Raw genomic sequence first — 17,576 nt, forward strand, 5'->3', positions numbered from 1 at the left:
GGCTTTTTAAGAATGTCTGCAAGTTTCATAACTAATACCCTATTTAATATACTGATTCTTATATTGAATGTACAGTGATCCAGAGGGAAATAAAAAACAGAACGGAAAGATTAGGGGGCAGAGGGAATTCACACATAACAAGGAAAACATTCCACAGCATGCTAAAAGCTCTTCATTTCCCTCAGGTATTGCTTGTGTCTTTCCTTATCTTTTCTCTTCTCTTCTCTGGTAGCTATTTAGGTCATTCAATCCAAGATCCACAGCTTTCTAATACATTTAAGTTGAATAGAGCTTGAACATGATCTTTTCTGAAATTGTTTCCTCACCATGGTCTTTTACTTGAATTAGCTTCAGGTGATTATCACTAACTCCTATAAATGTTCCAGGGTTGCTCTTACATTCAAATGATACATAATCAGAGGTCTGCCGATGAAGGAGGAAGAAGGCCTGTTCTGGCAGTGGCTTTTTGGGTTCTAGAATCTGAGGAAATGAGAGAAAGTAATCAATTTGTGAATGGGAAGTCCAAAGTTAACTTCATCTCCCTGTGTTAAAAACTAAAGGGGGCTATTCATGTATGACTTAGCATTTCTAGCAAGCCTGCTTACAGAGTAGGGGAGGAGATGGAGGAAGAAGGAAGTAGAGGACCGAAGGGAAGGGAATTTGATAGAATCAGAGGCAATATACTTTAAGCGGCACTGTGGCACAGAATACTGGATCTGGATGCAGCATTTCTGGATTTGTGCCCTTCTGTGTCCATGAACTGGCTCTGAGACCTTGGGCACATTGCTTTACTTCTTAAGCCTCAATTTTCTAGCCTACCCATTTCCTGATTAGTCAACCACCAACTTATCCTTAGATATGTGAGCAATAATAAATGATCAGTTCTTTTAAGCCACTGAGTTATGGCAATGGCTTATTACACAGCGATAGCTGACCAATGCAATAACTTCATCATAGAGTTAACGCAAGGATTAAAGGAGACAGTGCTTATAAAAGATTAAGCACTGTGTTTAGTATATAATAAGAGCTCAGTGTAGGTCAGCTCTTATTATTGTGTATATATGCCATAATATATGTTAGATACATTTAGGAATGTTCGTTAAGGGAGAGAAAAATGATGCTGGTTACCATCCAGTGTTTATGTTAATAATGCCTTACACAGCTGTCTTAGTTAACTTTTTAATTCCAAGTTTATGTAATTTATATTCTATATTGTACTCTCTTGTTTTCTTCCTTGTTTCTACCTCTGACTTTTTTGTTCCTCAAGATGCTTACAACTCTTCATCATGACCATTACAATATTGCCATTTACCAATTGAAGATGAATATACAGTAAATCCTATGATCAGAATATAGATTGTTGTAACATTATCTATAAATCTTGGCATATAGAAATGTATATGACCTTTTCTTTAGCAGGCTGGGAATGTGAAACTTTTTTGTATTCATCTGGGAAAACCATATTTTATAAAGGAAAAATTCCTGGAAGAACATACTAGTTCATAAAGCCAAATGGAAAGGATTTGAGATCATTCAATATAGAATGAGATCATTCAATGTAGATGTTGTTTCTCAAACATCAATGTGCATATGAACCACCTAGAGATTTGTTAAAATGCTCATTCTGATTCAGTTGCAGGGAGCCTGAAATTCTGCATTTCTAAGAATTGATGCTTTCAAATTATGATGTTGATGAAGAACATTAAATATACCATGGAGTGCCAGAAGAATGAACAAATCTGTCTTGGAAGAAGTACAGCCATAATGCTCCTTCAAAGCAAGGACAAGACTTGAGTGTCTCCTACTTTGGTCATGTTATCAGAAGGGACCAGTCCCTGGAGAAGAACATCCTGCTTGGTAAAGTAGAGGATCAGCAAAAAAAGGGAAGACCCTCAATGAGATGGAGTGACACAATGGCTATAACAATGGGCTTGAGTGTAGCAACTACTGTGAAGATGGCACAGGACCAGGCAGTGTTTTGTTCTGTTGTACATAGGAATGGCTATGAGTTGGAACTTACTGGGTTGCACCTAACAAGCTCCCAGGTGATGTTGAAGTGCTGGAGGACACCAGACTTTCAGTAGTAAGATTGTACAGCCCACTTCCCTACCTTTGTCACTCCCAAAGCAAGTTATTTGTAGTAATTGATTACATTTTATGTACAATAACACAAATAAGACTTCTCCTGCAAAACACCCTAACCATCCAAATCTTCACAGATGGTTAGAGTTGATCATGAGAGTTGAGTACATACTTCTCTTACGTCCACAGACAGTTTGTTGTTGTCGGCATGCAGGCAGAAGTTTTTGTCTTTTGTAGGACTCAGGTTTACCATAAACTTCTTACCATCAACCTCATCACCTTACAATTAAGAAAAATAATAAATTTATAAGTTAAGAATTGTAATTCATTTTAACTGAAACAAATTTAACCCCCTGGAAGAGTCTAAGATGTTATTTAAAATAAGTACTTCATTCACCAACATGTCTTTTAGAAATATTTTCACCCAAATGAAATTAAAGAGTTATTGAGTAACTTGAAGGTACTTCAAAACCCCTTAAGGAGAGAGGAAAGTTTTCTTTTATACTAATTGGAGAATTGTGACTCTAATGGGCATCTCTCTGGCCATCAGCTTTCCTATCTTCATGTAAAAGCCACTAATAGTTTTCTCCCAGTATCCAACTTCTCCTTTTGTCTAATAATAGAACATTCCTCAGCTAACTGCAGCCATGTGACTAAGTTCTGACAGTGTGAGGTGAGTAGAAGTGTCGGATGCTGCTTCCTGGTTGTGCCCTTTAGGGAATGCATATACCCATTTTCCTCTGTCCTGCTGCTTGGAACATGGGCATGGGGGCAAGTTATCTTGTATCATGGAGATGGTGGCAGAGCCACAAGATAGGAGAAGCTGGATCACTGGACAACCTGTTGAGTAGAACTGCCTTTCCAGCACAGGCTAAGACACACAAAGTTTTATCTAGCTTAAGTCACTGTTATTATGGGTATCTAACATATAGCCAAGGAGCTCTGGAAGTGTAATGCCTAAGGCACTTGGCTGCTAACCAGAAGGCTATAATTTGAATGTAAGAGCAACCCTGGAACATTTATAGGAGTTAGTGATAATCACCTGAAGCTAATTCAAGTAAAAGACCATGGTGAGGAAACAATTTCAGAAAAGATCATGTTCAAGCTCTATTCAACTTAAATGTATTAGAAAGCTGTGGATCTTGGATTGAATGACCTAAATAGCTGCTACAATGGATGGTAACCAGCATCATTTTTCTCTCCCTTAACAAACATTCCTAAATGTATCTAACATATATTATGGCGTATATACACAATAATACGAGCTGACCGACACTGAGCTCTTATTATATACAGCCACTCCTTGGAAGGAAGTTTGGGCAATCTACTTCCGTAGTCGTACCACCTCGGAAACCTTAGGACGGGTCGCTATGAGTCAGGGCCGACTCGATGGCACATAACAACAACAACATATAGCCAAACTTTTATCATAACAATTAAACTGCATAATGGATGAGATGGAGTAAATCTTCTAAAAAGATAAGATTTTTTCATGAACTTGGGTTGAAGAAGATCTTCTGAGATGCTAGTTCATTCATTCCTTCCCTTTGTAGCATTTTTTATTTTTCTTTACCCCACATTTAAGAATTCAAGCACTACAGCTATCCAACCCTCCAATTTACCTGATTCACCTGCAGGGGTTTGAGAAGCATAGTAACGGAGTAACACCTTGTCTGAAAGAGAATGCATAAAATCCTTTTGGTGAGATACAGTGTTTTCAAATTTTCAGTTTTGACATATACACGACATCAGGAAATGTTACATTATACCCTCCTTTTTTATTATATACCAATAAATGCAAAACTTTTGTGGTTTTGAGAAAGGTCTCAAAAGATGTATGAATAGGCACCAATGAATCTCTGAATATAGTCGTTTGGTTACCTAGTTCCGCTCTAACAGGAATAGACCATAAATGGGATGACTTTAACAAACAGGAGTTTATTCTCTTACAGTTATGGAGATTAGAAGTCCAAGTTTCAAGTACCAGGCTCTAGGGGTTGGTGAAAATCCCTCAATCTTGGGCTTCAACTTTGTCTCTTGCTCCCAGCCCACTGAAGCTAGAGGCATCTCTTCACTCAGGCAGCTGCTAGCAGCTGAACTGACAAACCCAAGGTTGACAAACAAAAAGGTCCCAAAATTACCAAACTACACATCAGGCCCTTAATTCAAGTCCATTAAAAGTCCCAAGATTGGCAGAGCAGGGAAGACTGCTGAATGAAGACTCAGTTACATGGAGAATTCAAGTGTGCCAAAAAGCTAGAGACCTTCTTCAAAGCTTCTGCTTATATACTGGAAGCAGCCCACATCTCTAAAGTAGCCATTTAGCTGCTCCAATAGATTCCACCATGGAGCTGATTACCAAGCTCACCATGGGGAATAACTATATCCAGCTGCCCAGCCACTCAACCAGGCCCAGCCAAGTTGACACACTACCTTAACTACCACAATAGTTGTTATTGAAATGCTTAAAATATTGCTGTTAACATTGGTATAATGTTTTACTGGAAGTTGTAACGTGGTGCTATCAATAAAGCTGGAAAACTCTGGTGGATAATTTAGCAGTAGCAAATATATGTGGCTCCTCCTTCTATCTTTCACAACAGATGCCACTTTTCAGTATCAGCATTCTTCCTTGATGAACTCTGAGTAAGCTTCAGAATTCATCTCAAAACAGTGATGATCAAGCATCTACTCTCAATGGATTGGAGTTAACACACAGCATGAAGTCACTTTGTCATTTAGACATGACATAAATTATTGTTTGGTAGATTTGTTTTCTGTTTTACCAATAATCATTATAGATAAATGGCAGTGTTCTATACCTTTCTGTTGGTCTTTTCCCAAGTATTCAACATAGATGGCATAAGCCCCATTCTCAAAAACAAAAGTGATGAACTGATCATTGAATGTGCTCAGAGAAGCATGATGTTCTGTCACAGGTGAAGTTCCTGCCATGAAGAAATTGAAAAACAAAAACATTTATTTCCATCAACAATTCTTTGGGCAAGCTCTTTTTTTAAACCCCTCCTCAAAATATTCTCTTTTCTTTTTTTCCCCAATTTGAGCTGTACTTGTCTATCATTGTTGGTAACATTTTAGGAGGCAGATGAAACTTGGCACAAGGTTTATGTAGCTCAAAGGCTGAGGTGTAGAAGGTGAATGGGACTAATGGTGCCAGCTCCATGCATGAAAGCCAAGGAAAGTCACATTAGTTTGTGTAAGGGAGGGGCTGGTGGGGAAAAGTGATATACATTGCCTGCAGTAACCTGTGTCCTGGCTTCTTGTGATAGGGGACTGTGGACAAGAAGAGATTGTGTTTTAATAGACATGGATAAATGAATACCCATCTAGAAGGTGCACAGAATCCTCAGAGTCTTCTGACAATGACAAGATTTAAGTGTGAGCCCCTTTTGTCCTCTTGCTAAATACCAGAACACCATAAAGTGATGCTCATAACTTTCTTTGTCACATCACACCTAGAAAATGATAACATATTTTTATAGCACTCTGAAGTACACTAGAGCAGATGTAAGGGCTATCAATATGAGGTCTGGAGGAAAAAAATAATACTTTTCTTTATGTTACAGAATTATGCTAAGAAAAACAAGATACAAAATACTAAGGAGAATGTTGTGGATGGTTTATGAATGTCTAAATTGAAATGATTTTAAAAATATTTAATGGGAAACTTCAGTATGTTTCTGGGACCTTACATTATTTATATCAGGAATTATGCTTAAAATGGTAACATGCATTTCCTGTCAAGTTTTCTTAATGATGATCTCTTTAATTCTTGATAGTTACTTGGATAATCAACTTGGAACTCTGTTTGCATAAGTAGAATATAAAATTTAAAGCCACTTTAACAAATAGTTAAAATGTGTAACAGTTGAAATGATATATTTTAAATGTCACAGCTCTTGCTTTTCTTTAATTGACAAAATATTGAAATTTCTTGGGATAATGTGCTTTTTCCCACGGGATAACATTTCCTCCCAAGAATAATACATATGGAATTTGAATCCATGTTTTGAAATCAAAATAAGGAAGGATGAATTGCTAAACTGTAGGATGAACATGCATTCTTAGAGCACCTACCCCTCCACCTGGTTTGGATATCACTTAAAGGTACAGCAGCTACAAGTGGACTTAAGTTTCTGATAACAAGTGAAGACACAGACTTGGGGCTGCTGTCTGTAGTGGCATTTGCCTGGGTCTTGTGTCTTACCGCCCTACTCACCCATACCCAAGCCCTGTAAGCAGCTATACCTTGGATACTTGGATATTTCTGTTCCTCGGTGACTTTGAGCACTGCAGTAGACCGTTGAATGAATTGACGTGGCTTCACAGGCAGCTCCTGACAGGGAGAGAATACCAGATGTTGCTTTTTGTGTTTGTTGCCTGCAAGACAGGGGAGAGGAAAAAAAAGAAGACAAGGGAGAGAATGGGGGTGAGCTGTCAGTCCCCACTCTACACAGACCACCTTCCGAGGATTCCCAGTCAAGTCTGCTCGCTGCCAGGTGTGAATGATCACAGCGCTATGGTCTGAAGAGATCAATACCTCCTGGCACACTTATTGCCCAGTAGGGAACAGCCATTGGAGATCAATGGAAAGAAAACTAGTCACCCATGATCTTAACACCCAAAAGTGTCAACCACTATGAAATTTTTAGTGTACTTCTTTAAATTAAAAAACACATCACTTTAAAAATATATAGTTGTAACCATATTATATACATAATTTTATATCCTTTGCTCTCATTTAACATTATAACAATAATTTCTCCCATGCAATTAAAAACTCTTTATATGCCACCTTTTAAATGACTGAAAAACAGTCCATTATCCTTACTCTTTCCCAGCAGGAAAATCTGGGTGAGGAAAAATTATGTTATCTATTTGTGATAAGCAAAGTCCAATAGCTGTCCATCACTATAGTTGAGAATTGTCAGGCAAGATGCATAGAAACAATTAATCCAAGGGAGTGGTAGACCATGCAATCCTCAGCTATATGACCATAAGATCAGAAGAACTAGACGTGGCTGGCTACCACTGTCAACCACTCAGAGGGGGATTGGTGCAGGAGATCTTCAATACAGTGGAAAAACAAGGTGGAACAAAACTCAAAATCATAAATCAGCAACAAGGTTTGCTGGTCTGATAGATCCTGGTGAGACCCTTGAGACTATGGCCCTTAGTTGCCCTGCAGATCTGGAACTACACTCACTCTGTGGCTTCCAGCTAAACAACAGACAGGCATAGGGGTGAACATTTACATCAGGTAGATAGACTCCTTGGGGTGATCAATTGTGGAAGAACAGAAAGGGAATGTTTGCACAGGGAGACAGCTCAGGGGGCGGGAGTACATGGAGGGAAGGACACAGGGAAGAGGTAACTACAGGGAGGAAGTGGGAAGAGAACTGTTGCATTGTGGGAAATTGTAGTCAATGTCATGAAACAAAATGTGTATGAACTGCTGTATGGATAATGAATTTGCTTTGTAAACTTTCACCAAAATCACAATAAAGATTAAAAAGAAAAACAAAGGAATTGTCAGTCAATGAGTTGACATTCATAGGAGAGGAACAATTCAGAATAGAGTGGTGAGAATGGCTGCACAACTCAAAGAATATCATCATTGTCACTGAATTGTACATGAATTTTTGAACTGCTGAATGTTCTGCTGTGTGTATTCTCAACAACAACAAAAAAAATAAAATAAGCTTTAAAAAATCACCAGGAAGTGTACAATTCCCCTTACCTATTTTTGGTGACATCACTTTGGTTGTTTCTTCCCTTAAGTAACAGGAATTTTCTATGATACAGCCAGAGCATAGCTTCATAAAGTGCACCTGCCATACTTCATCAGTCTTCTGATGGGATTTTGAATTACCGAAAAATTGTGACTCTATTCCATTCCATCCATTCTTATCCTTTTACAGATCCTGAGTATTGCAGACCAAGAAAGCAAGGACATCCACATTCTCAGAAACCATTGGTGCCAGTTGTGTTTCAAAACTCAAGGGTTTTTTGATTCTAGAATTGTAATGAGGAGCACATGCTATATTTATATGTAGCACCTCCAGCAGGCAGCAGCATTCCATAATAAAACAAATCGATAGCGTTATACTGAAACATAGGAATTCACACAAAGTGAAATAAAGACCATGTTAGTTCAGGTCAGAATTTAACTCTCACCTGAACTCAAGTTATATTTTACTATCACATAAGTTATGAAAATTTAGGACTTTAGAAAAGATTTTGTTTTTCATAATTGTATGTAACAGATTGTGGAGCTACATCTAACATATGCCGATCTTACCTGAATAAGGGGAAACTGTTAATGTCATATGAAATCTGCATTTTTTAACTCATATAGAATATACATTTTTTTAAAAAAAAAAAACAACAAACTTTTTTATTTACTCCTTCTTTCTCCCATGATTGATCCGTCCAAGGAGTGTATCTACCTACTGTAAATGTTCAGCTCTTATGCCTGTCTTTTGTTTGGCTGGAAGCCACAGGAGTGGGTTTAATTCCAGACCTAAAGGGCAACTAGGGGCCTAGTCTCAGTGGTTCCATCAGGCTCTCTCAGATCAGCAAGCCTGGGCCTTTTTTTTTTTTAAAACGATTTTGAATTTTGTTCTAAATTGTTCTCCCACTCTATCCAGGATCTCCTACAGAGATCCCCTCTGTGTGGTTGACAGTGGTAGCTGGGCGTCATCTAGTTCTGTTCTCATAGTCATATAGGCTGAGGATTGCATGGTGTACCAGTTGCTTGGACTAATTGTTTCCATGAATCTTTGGTTTTCTTCATTCTTCTTTGCTCTGGACGAGGAGAGACCCATCGTTGCATCTACATGGCCGCTTTCAAGTTTTAAGATCTCAGGCGCTACTCGCCAAAGTAGGACATGGAACAATGTTTTTATGTATGTTATGCCAATTGAGCTTGATGTCCCCTGTGACTATGATTCGTTTCCTCAGGGAAGCTGACTGTGGCCAAGAAGTGACTACAACCTTGTCCCTTGTCAGCTCTACTATATACTTGGCAATTCTTATAGAACATACAAATACACTTGTAGAAACATTGTCTGCCAACCCTATAAATGGTCTTGGGCACATTCCCCCCTGCATGGACATACCTAATAGTTAAGCCTGTCCATGCATATATCTACTCATATATCAATGTTTGCATTCACTGACAATGCAGTTCTGTATGTGCCAAAGGGTTCATCTTTGTTGTCTGTACCTTCCATGCACCTCTCTGTCTTCCTCTTCCTTAACGTCACCATGTTAATTACTCACATTTAGTATATTGCCCTTCTCTTCACCCAAATCAATATTTGTCTCTACCTATCTAACAGTGTTCCCTCCTTAAAAGAATACACTTTTAAGGAGTCCTGGTGGTGTAGTGGTTAAGGCATTTGACTGATAACCAAGGGGTTGGCAAACCTACCAGCTTCTTCACATAAGAAAGATGAGGCAGTCTGCTTCTGTAAAAATGTACAGCCTTGGAAACCCAATGGGGGTCACTATAAATCAGAATCTACTCAATAACAGAGAGTTTGGTTTAGGTCTAGAATATACTTTTTGTAATTTTGGTGAAATAGCTATAAAAATAATTTGGTCTGTAAAAATAATTTGTGTTAAAAATAACTGCTAATTGTCTATACTGTTCAAGTAATTTTACATAAGATTTCCTTTAAATCTCACCATGGTCTTGTCACATAGATATTATCCTTATTTTACAGATGATAAACTGAGGTTCTTTGGCATCATGATACTTTGGTGTCATAACACATTGGAGTCAAGACACTTGCCCAAGATCACAGGGCTGATAAGAAGTTGTGATTTAAGTGTGTCCAATATCAAAGCCACTCTTTCTGCTTTCCTCCTATCTAAGAAAATGCTACATTTGCAGGACTATCAAAGTGCAAGTTCAAATAAATTGTTGTTGTTGTTATTTGCCTTTGAGTTGGACCTGACTCATAGCGAGCCCTCCTTGGGTTTCTGAGGTGGTATCACTAGGGAAGTAGATTGCCCAATCAAATTAGTTGAAGTTAAAAAAGTTAGTTTTTGAGTAATTCTTATTTTGATGAACCAAAGAAAAACTAAAATCTCAAATAGAAAATTAAATTTGCTGCTTGAAAATTATAAAAAGCCTTTGACAGTCAAATAAAAATTGTAACAGTTGAATCATTTGTTGTTGTTGTTATGTGCCGTCGAGTCGGACCCGACTCATAGCGACCCCTCCTTGCGTTTCCGAGGCAGTATCACTACGGAAGTAGGATTGTCCAACCTTCCTTCCGAGGAGTGGCTGGTGGGTTTGAACCGCCAGCCTTCTGGTTAGCAGTCAAGTGCCTTAGGCACTATGCTACCAGAGCATATTCAACAGTTTAATCATTAGAGTCCAATTTTCAACATTATAGTAAATGATCTATAAGGTAGTATATACAATAAAGCCAAATTTCAACTATTATATAAAATAATAATTAATATTATAAATATGATAATTATAAATTGAAATTATTATAGGAAATAAATTTATTATATAAAATAAAATGTCATTCTCCAGTTAAACATCTTCATTGGCTTCCTACTGAGCACAGGATAAATTCCAAGCCCTTCCACTGGACCAGAGATATTCCATGGACAGACCCAAAGCTGTAAAATAGAGTAGTCTCTACTCAGTTCTAGCCAACTATTACTATGCGGGGATATGGTGCAATGTTGCTAGACTGGATTTTTTTTTTAATGTTTCATTGTACTTTTAGGTGAAAAGTTACACAGAAAATTAGTTTTTCCAATCAATAGTTCATACACAAATTGTTCTGTGAAATCGGTTGCATTCCCTGCAATGTATCTATCGGCACTCTCCCTATTTCCTCCCTGGTTTCCTTGCTTCCATTAGTTCAGTTTCCCTGTCTCTCCTTGTCTTCTCATCTTTGCTTTTGGGCACATATTGCCCTTTTCGTCTCATATAGTTGATTGTTCTGAGGAGTACATTCTTAACAGTGGTGGTATTTCTTTCATAGTCCCATCTATTACTTGTTTGGAATGTGTCCTCCGGAGTGCCTTCAGTTTGAAGTCAGAAGGTTTTCTCAGGGCAATAGTCTCAGGAGTTCCTCTAGTCTCTTGTTTTTGTTTTTTCTTTTTTGGCTTTGAATTTTGTTCTACACTTTTTTTTTTTTTTTTTTAAACCCATTCTAACCAGGACATTCTATTGTGGTCTTGGTCAGAGTGGTTGGTTGTGGTAGCAGGACACCATCTAGTTCTTCTGGTCTCAGGTTAGAAGAGTCTATGGTTCATGTAGGCTATTAGTTCTTTGGATTAATTGCTTGAGTTTTCACTCTTTTTCATTCTGTGCTCTAGGTAGAAGCTCTGGTGGTTTAGTGGGTAAGACATTTGGTTGCTAACCAGCAGGTCAGTGGTTCAAATCCATCAACATGGGAGGAAGATGTGGCAATCTACTTCTGTAAAAATTTACAGCTTGGAAAATCAATAGGGGATGCTATGAGTCAGAATTGACTTGATAGTTTATGTTCCAGGTGGGGAGAGGTCAATAGTTGCTTCTCAGATGGTCACTCGCAAGATTTAAGACACTACTCACCAGACTAGGATATAGAACATTATGAACTGTGTTTTGACAACTGACCTAGATGTCCCTAGACTATGGTCGTTAGACTTCCTGTCCAGGTTCAGGCCTGATGTCTAAGTAGTTTCTATATCTGTGGCCCCTATATGCTCTATTATATACATGAGTATATGTGGAGCGTTTGCAAATATGTATGTAGAAATATCCACCACCATATATATATATATATATACCTGCATATATAATACCTGGGTATGTATATATACATATGTGTGTGTGTGTGTGTGTATGCAGGTACACTCCTGTACAACCTCCCTCACCTATTTAGCACACATATTTACCTATTATTTTAATAATAATTTAATAATTATTGTTAGTTATTATGGCTGTTGTGGAACTGTATATGTTATAGCATTTACCATAACCAAACCAAACCAAACTCACTACCATTGAGCTAATTCTGACTCGTAGTGACCCTCGATGAATTTCCAAGGCTGTAAATCTTTATAGAAGCTGATTACGTTATTTTTCTTCCATATTACTGCTGATGGGTTTGAACCACCAACCTTTTGGTTAGCAGCAAATGTCTTAACCAGTAAACCATCAGAGCTCCTTAGAATTTACCATAGCTGTCCTTTATTCTTGGATAACTCTCAATTTCTTCCTTTGCCTTGGTCACATTGTGCTGACCTCCCCCTACATTGTGTATTGTCTTTTCCTTCACCAGAATTAACTCTTGTCTACTTTCTAGTTATTGCTTCTTCCTCCCTCCTCCTCCTCCTTTCCCTGGTAACCATCAAAGAATATTTTCTGTATGTAAACTTATTGTTGACTTTTTATAATAGTAGCCTCATGCAATATTTGTCCTTTTGTGTTTGACTTATTTCACTTAGCGTAATGTCCTCCAGAATCATCTATGTTTTAAGATGTTTCATGGATTCATCATTATTCTTTATCATTGCACAGTATTCCATTGTATGTATGTTCGTTTGTTTATCCATTCTTCTGTTGATGGACATTTATGTTTCTTTTTTTTTTTTGCTATTGTGAATAATACTCTGATGAACATGGGTGTGCATGTCTATTCATGTCACTGCTCTTCCTTTTCTAAGATATAGACATAAGATACATACCTACGAGTGGAATTGCTGGATCATATGGTATTTCTATTTCTAGCTTTTTAAAGAAGTGTCATATATTTTCCATAGTGGTTGTACCATTCTGCAGTCCCACCAGCAACATATAAGAATTCCAGGCCACCTACAGCCTCACTACCATTTATTGGTCTCTGTTTTATTTTGTTTTGTTTTGTTTGATCACTGCCATTATTGCCATGATGAGGTGATATCTCATTGTAGTTCTGATTTGCATCTATCTAATGGTTAATAATTGCGAGCACATTTTCATGTGTTTGTTAGCCCCTTGAATATTTTCTTTGGTGAAGTGTCTGTTCATGTCCTTTGCCCATTTTTAAATTGGATTCTTTGTCTTTTTGTTTTTGAGTTGTTGACCTTTTCTATAAATTTTTGAGATTATACCCTTATTAGATATGTCATGGGAGCTCTGGTGGCGTAGTGCCTAAGGCATTTGCCTGCCAACCAGAAGGCTGGCAGTTCAAACCCACCAGCCACTCCTTGGAAGGAAAGTTGGGCAATTTACTTGCGTAGTGATGCCATCTCAGAAACCCAAGGAGGGATCACTATGAGTAGGCTCCTACTGGAGGGCAGTGAGTTGAGTTTTTTTGAGAGATATGTCATAACCAAACATTTTTTCCCCAGTCTGTAGGTTCTTTTTCCACTCTTTTGGTAAAATTTTTTGATGACTGTAAGTGTTTAATTTTTAGGAGATTAGACTGTATTTTTCAAGAGAAACTATACATTCAGATTTTTATACAAAATTTTCTAATTTAAAAATTTTGGCTCACTTAAGAACAATAACATCAACAATACTATTCAGTTTAAATGAAATACTTCTTCTTGATAAATCTGCCCAAGGCTCCCATACTGTGACTTCTGGCTGCACTCATGAATAGAGGAGACTGGCTTGTCAGGGAGGGCAAAGGGTAGACAAATGGGGGAAAAGAAGTAGGAGAGAATGGCCTGACCCTGAGGAGCAGCTTCCTAGAATCTGGGAAAGAGAGGCAGTTAGAAGTTTCCTCCAGGTCATGAAGTTCTGCTTCCTGTTGGCACAGAAATGCTCTAGAGGTTACCCCTGTAAACTGTTGGAGACGATTTTGTGGCTTTGTGAGCTGTGGATTGTGTCAGCTCCTGGTAGCCCAAAGGAGTTAGAATTAAATGAGCTATCTTGCCTTGTTGCTTGGAGACCAGAGCAGAAGTTTATTTAGAAAAAAATTAAGATTTGACATTTCTTACACTTGAGTTTTAAGAAGCAGGTCATAATCTGTCCCCCACTTCTGAGGTATCTATTGAATTTTTGGTCAGGAGTATTTAATAACTTATGATTTTAGTATTAAACGGAGCCAATGTTATTAGAAAGGAAGATCTGTTAGGGGACAGTAAAAATAGTGTGATACATTCCAAAGCCACATAAAGATAAGCTGGGGATTATCTTTATCACTATTACCCTAAATAGTGTAGATAAGCAGTTAAACCAGGAGGGGTGGGGTTCCTCAACTGCCATCAAGTCAATTCCTACTTATAATGACCCCCATTAGTTTTCTGAAACAGTAAATCTTTACGGAAGTTGATTGCATGAGTTTGAACCATCAGCCTTCCTGTTAGTAGTCAAATGCTTTAGACACTGTGCCACCAGAGCTCCTCAGATAAGCAATTAAGGCCACTGTATCCTTAAGGAAATGTTACATTTTTAGCATTTGCATCAGTGCTAGCAGCAGGCTACAGTCCGGTACATTCTCTCAGTCCAGTGTCTATATAAGCCACATCTCCTGAGATACAAAGAAAATGCACTCTATTTTGGGGAATTGTGGGACATAGAATCACTTCCACTGAATCTCTACTCAGGACATTTTGACTCAACTACTTGCAGGAAAAAGACTGATTTAACTGGGCTTTCTGAACATTTAGAAACCACAGTCAAATTAGCCTTTTCTCTGGTTACCAAAGAACAGTCCATGTGGGCCAGAGGTTCAAGGAGAACAGAAAGGGACCAAAATGATGTTCTTTAGCACTACTTTCTCTTTTAGCCTTAAAGATGTTCAGGCAAATGAAGAAGAGCAAAAAAAGACAAGGGTATGCTGATCCTCCCATCACTCCTTATGCTCTTCAGTCCACCAGGATTGGGTTAACTTTCTTTTGTGTTAACTGTTCCCATATGGAAAACATGAGTATTCTGTTCTGGTTACCTAGTGCTGCTCTGACAAGAATATACCACAAATGGGTTGGCCTTAACAAACAGGAGTTTATTCTCTCACAATTTGGAAGCTTTAACTCCAAGTTCAAAATGCCAGGCTCTAGGGGCTGGGTGAAGCCTCTCAACCTTGGGGTCCAGCTCTGCCTCCTGCTCCTGGCCCACTGAGTAGAGCTGTTTCTTCACTCAGACAGCTGCTGGCTGCTGAAGCTGACAAACCCAAGGTTGACAAGTAAAAAGGCACAGTCTCAATGTTACCAAACCACACAGCAATCCATTAACTTAAGTCCATTGTAAGTCCCAAGGTCAGCAGAGCATGGGAGACTGCTGAACAACGGCATGGCTGCATGCAGGGTCCAAGCTTGCCATAAGCTAGAGACCAGTTCCAAAGCTGCTTCTTATATACAGGAAGCAGATCACGTAACCAAAGCAGCTACTCAGCTGTGGTAGATCCCACCATAGAGCTGATTTCCAGTCTCATCATGGGAAATAACTACCACCAGCTGCCCAGCTGCCCAGCTACTCAACCAGACCCAGCCAAGTTGACACACAAGCATAACCACCACACATATATTTGCATAATTATTTCCTAGGCCAGCTAATTTTAAGGATCAAAAAAGTATATAGCCCTTTCACCTCCAAGCTATGACTGTCACCTGATGTTGTTTACCGTTCAACTTATTCCAGACTCACAGAGTTTGCCACTGGATAGACTTGAGCACTATTTGGTCAATGCTGCTCTATCCTGGGCCTGGATTATTCAAATATCTTCACTTTATATCAGAAGTGACAAGTAAAGACCATATGTCTGAGACACCAAAGGCCTTCATAAGCTATTTGTTGAATGACAGTGGATCAGTTTAAAATTCTGTTAGAATTAAAGGTTTCTGGGATTTGGTGGCATGACATGTGGGGAAGGGGATATGAAGGACTTTATGAAGTTGATATGAAGGGCTATAATTAAATTTATCACTATTACTAAAACAAAAAACAAAAAAACCTCACTGCCGTTGAGCCAAATCCAACTCATAGCAACCCCTCATTGTGTTTCCTAGGTGGTATCTCTATTGAAGTAGATTGCCCAGTCTTCTTCCTGAGGAAGACTGGTGGGTTTGAACCACCAGCCTTCTGGTTAGCAGTCAAAATGCCTTAGGTACTATGCCAGAGCTCCCAAGAAGACCTATGGCCCATATGGGGATTGAACCAATGACCTTGGTGTTATTAGTACCACACTAACCAACTGAGCTAACCGGCCACCTTTAGCATGTTTAAATGATTTGAGCCATCCCTGTTCTATGATGTATCACATAAGCAAAAGTTGATTATATACAGTTTGTATTATAGGCTATAAACAGACTACTATATTACACACTTATGAGTTATCTCTTTCAATTTCAATTCTTGTAGCTTTTGATAAGGTAACATGTGTGAACATAGGAATGATAAAGATTTTATAACAGATAAAAAAAAATATGCTGTTAATTGATCAAGAATGCTAAAAGCCTTACTTCTCAGCTTGAGATATTTTGCTGGAGTTTTGCCTGCTGATCTTCTCTGCTTTGCTTGGGAGGTTTTGGTGGTTGAATACTTCATTTTTCGCTTCATTGTTCAAGCTTCTGTTGGACTAAAAAGTAATGGTAGAGGTAAGTTTTCTTAACCTGAAAACATATAGAAACACTTGTGATTACCTTGTGGTACAACATAATATTGTAACATAACCACAAAGAGAAAATAATGATTTCAGTAAAACTGGAACATGGTATTTTGAATATATGTCCATAGTGAAATACAGTCAGAGGACAAAAAGAACTGTGAAGAAATCTTAAACTTTATTAGTGGGTTTATGGTTGGTGCTATGGTCGGTCTTGTAATTTTGAGACTGTTTATTATGTTATATCCACTGCCATCAAGTCGATTTCTGAGTCATAGTGACCCTATCTGACAGAGTAGAACTTCCCTACAGCGTTTCCACACCTGTAAATCTTTACTGAAGCAGACTGCCTCATCTTTGTCCTGCGGTGTGGCTGATGGGTTCAGACTGCCGACCTTTTGGTTAGCAGCCTAATGCCTTAATCACTGTGCCACAGAGCTCCTTTCATTATATTATAGTATGGAACAAGTAAGATGTATTGATACCATAGGATTTTCACTGTAGGGAAAGAAAAAAACAAACAAACCAAAAAAACCCTACTGCCATTGACTAGATTCTGACTCAAAACAACCTCCATTGGGTTTCCAAGGGTATAAATCTTTACAGAAGTATATTTCCTCATCTTCCTCCCATGGAGCAGCTGGTGGATTCTAATCAGTGACCTCTTGGTTAGCAGCCAAATGCCTTACCAGAGCTCCCAAGTAAAAAGCAGGTAAGGAAAAATACAACCCCTGTAATGTTACAGGGAGCTCTGGTGGCGTAGTGCCTAAGGCATTTGACTGCTAACCAAAAGGCTGGCAGTTCAAACCCACCAGCTACTCCCCGGAAGGAAGGTTGGGCAGTCTACTTCCATAGTGATACCACCTGGGAAACCCAAGGAGGGGTCGCTATCAGTTGAATCCAACTCAATGGCAGTGAGGT

At 38.6% G+C, this 17,576-nt stretch overlaps 1 protein-coding gene across 1 annotated transcript; it reads right to left on the minus strand.

The window, feature by feature from the left end:
* Nucleotides 1-276: 276 nt before the first annotated feature.
* IL33 (interleukin 33) lies at nucleotides 277-7,961 on the minus strand. Its single transcript, XM_042781721.1, has 6 exons — nucleotides 7,844-7,961; nucleotides 6,352-6,483; nucleotides 4,905-5,030; nucleotides 3,705-3,755; nucleotides 2,255-2,361; nucleotides 277-480 (listed from the first exon to the last, which is right to left on the minus strand). The coding sequence occupies exons 1-6, from the start codon at nucleotides 7,923-7,925 to the stop codon at nucleotides 277-279; spliced, it is 702 nt and encodes a 233-aa protein (XP_042637655.1). The 5' UTR covers nucleotides 7,926-7,961.
* Nucleotides 7,962-17,576: the final 9,615 nt, after the last annotated feature.

The sequence above is a fragment of the Orycteropus afer genome, unplaced genomic scaffold (genome assembly GCF_000298275.1).
Source record: "Orycteropus afer afer isolate SDZICR_OR568_19922 unplaced genomic scaffold, OryAfe1.0 scaffold00156, whole genome shotgun sequence".
NCBI classification, from domain to species: domain Eukaryota; kingdom Metazoa; phylum Chordata; class Mammalia; order Tubulidentata; family Orycteropodidae; genus Orycteropus; species Orycteropus afer.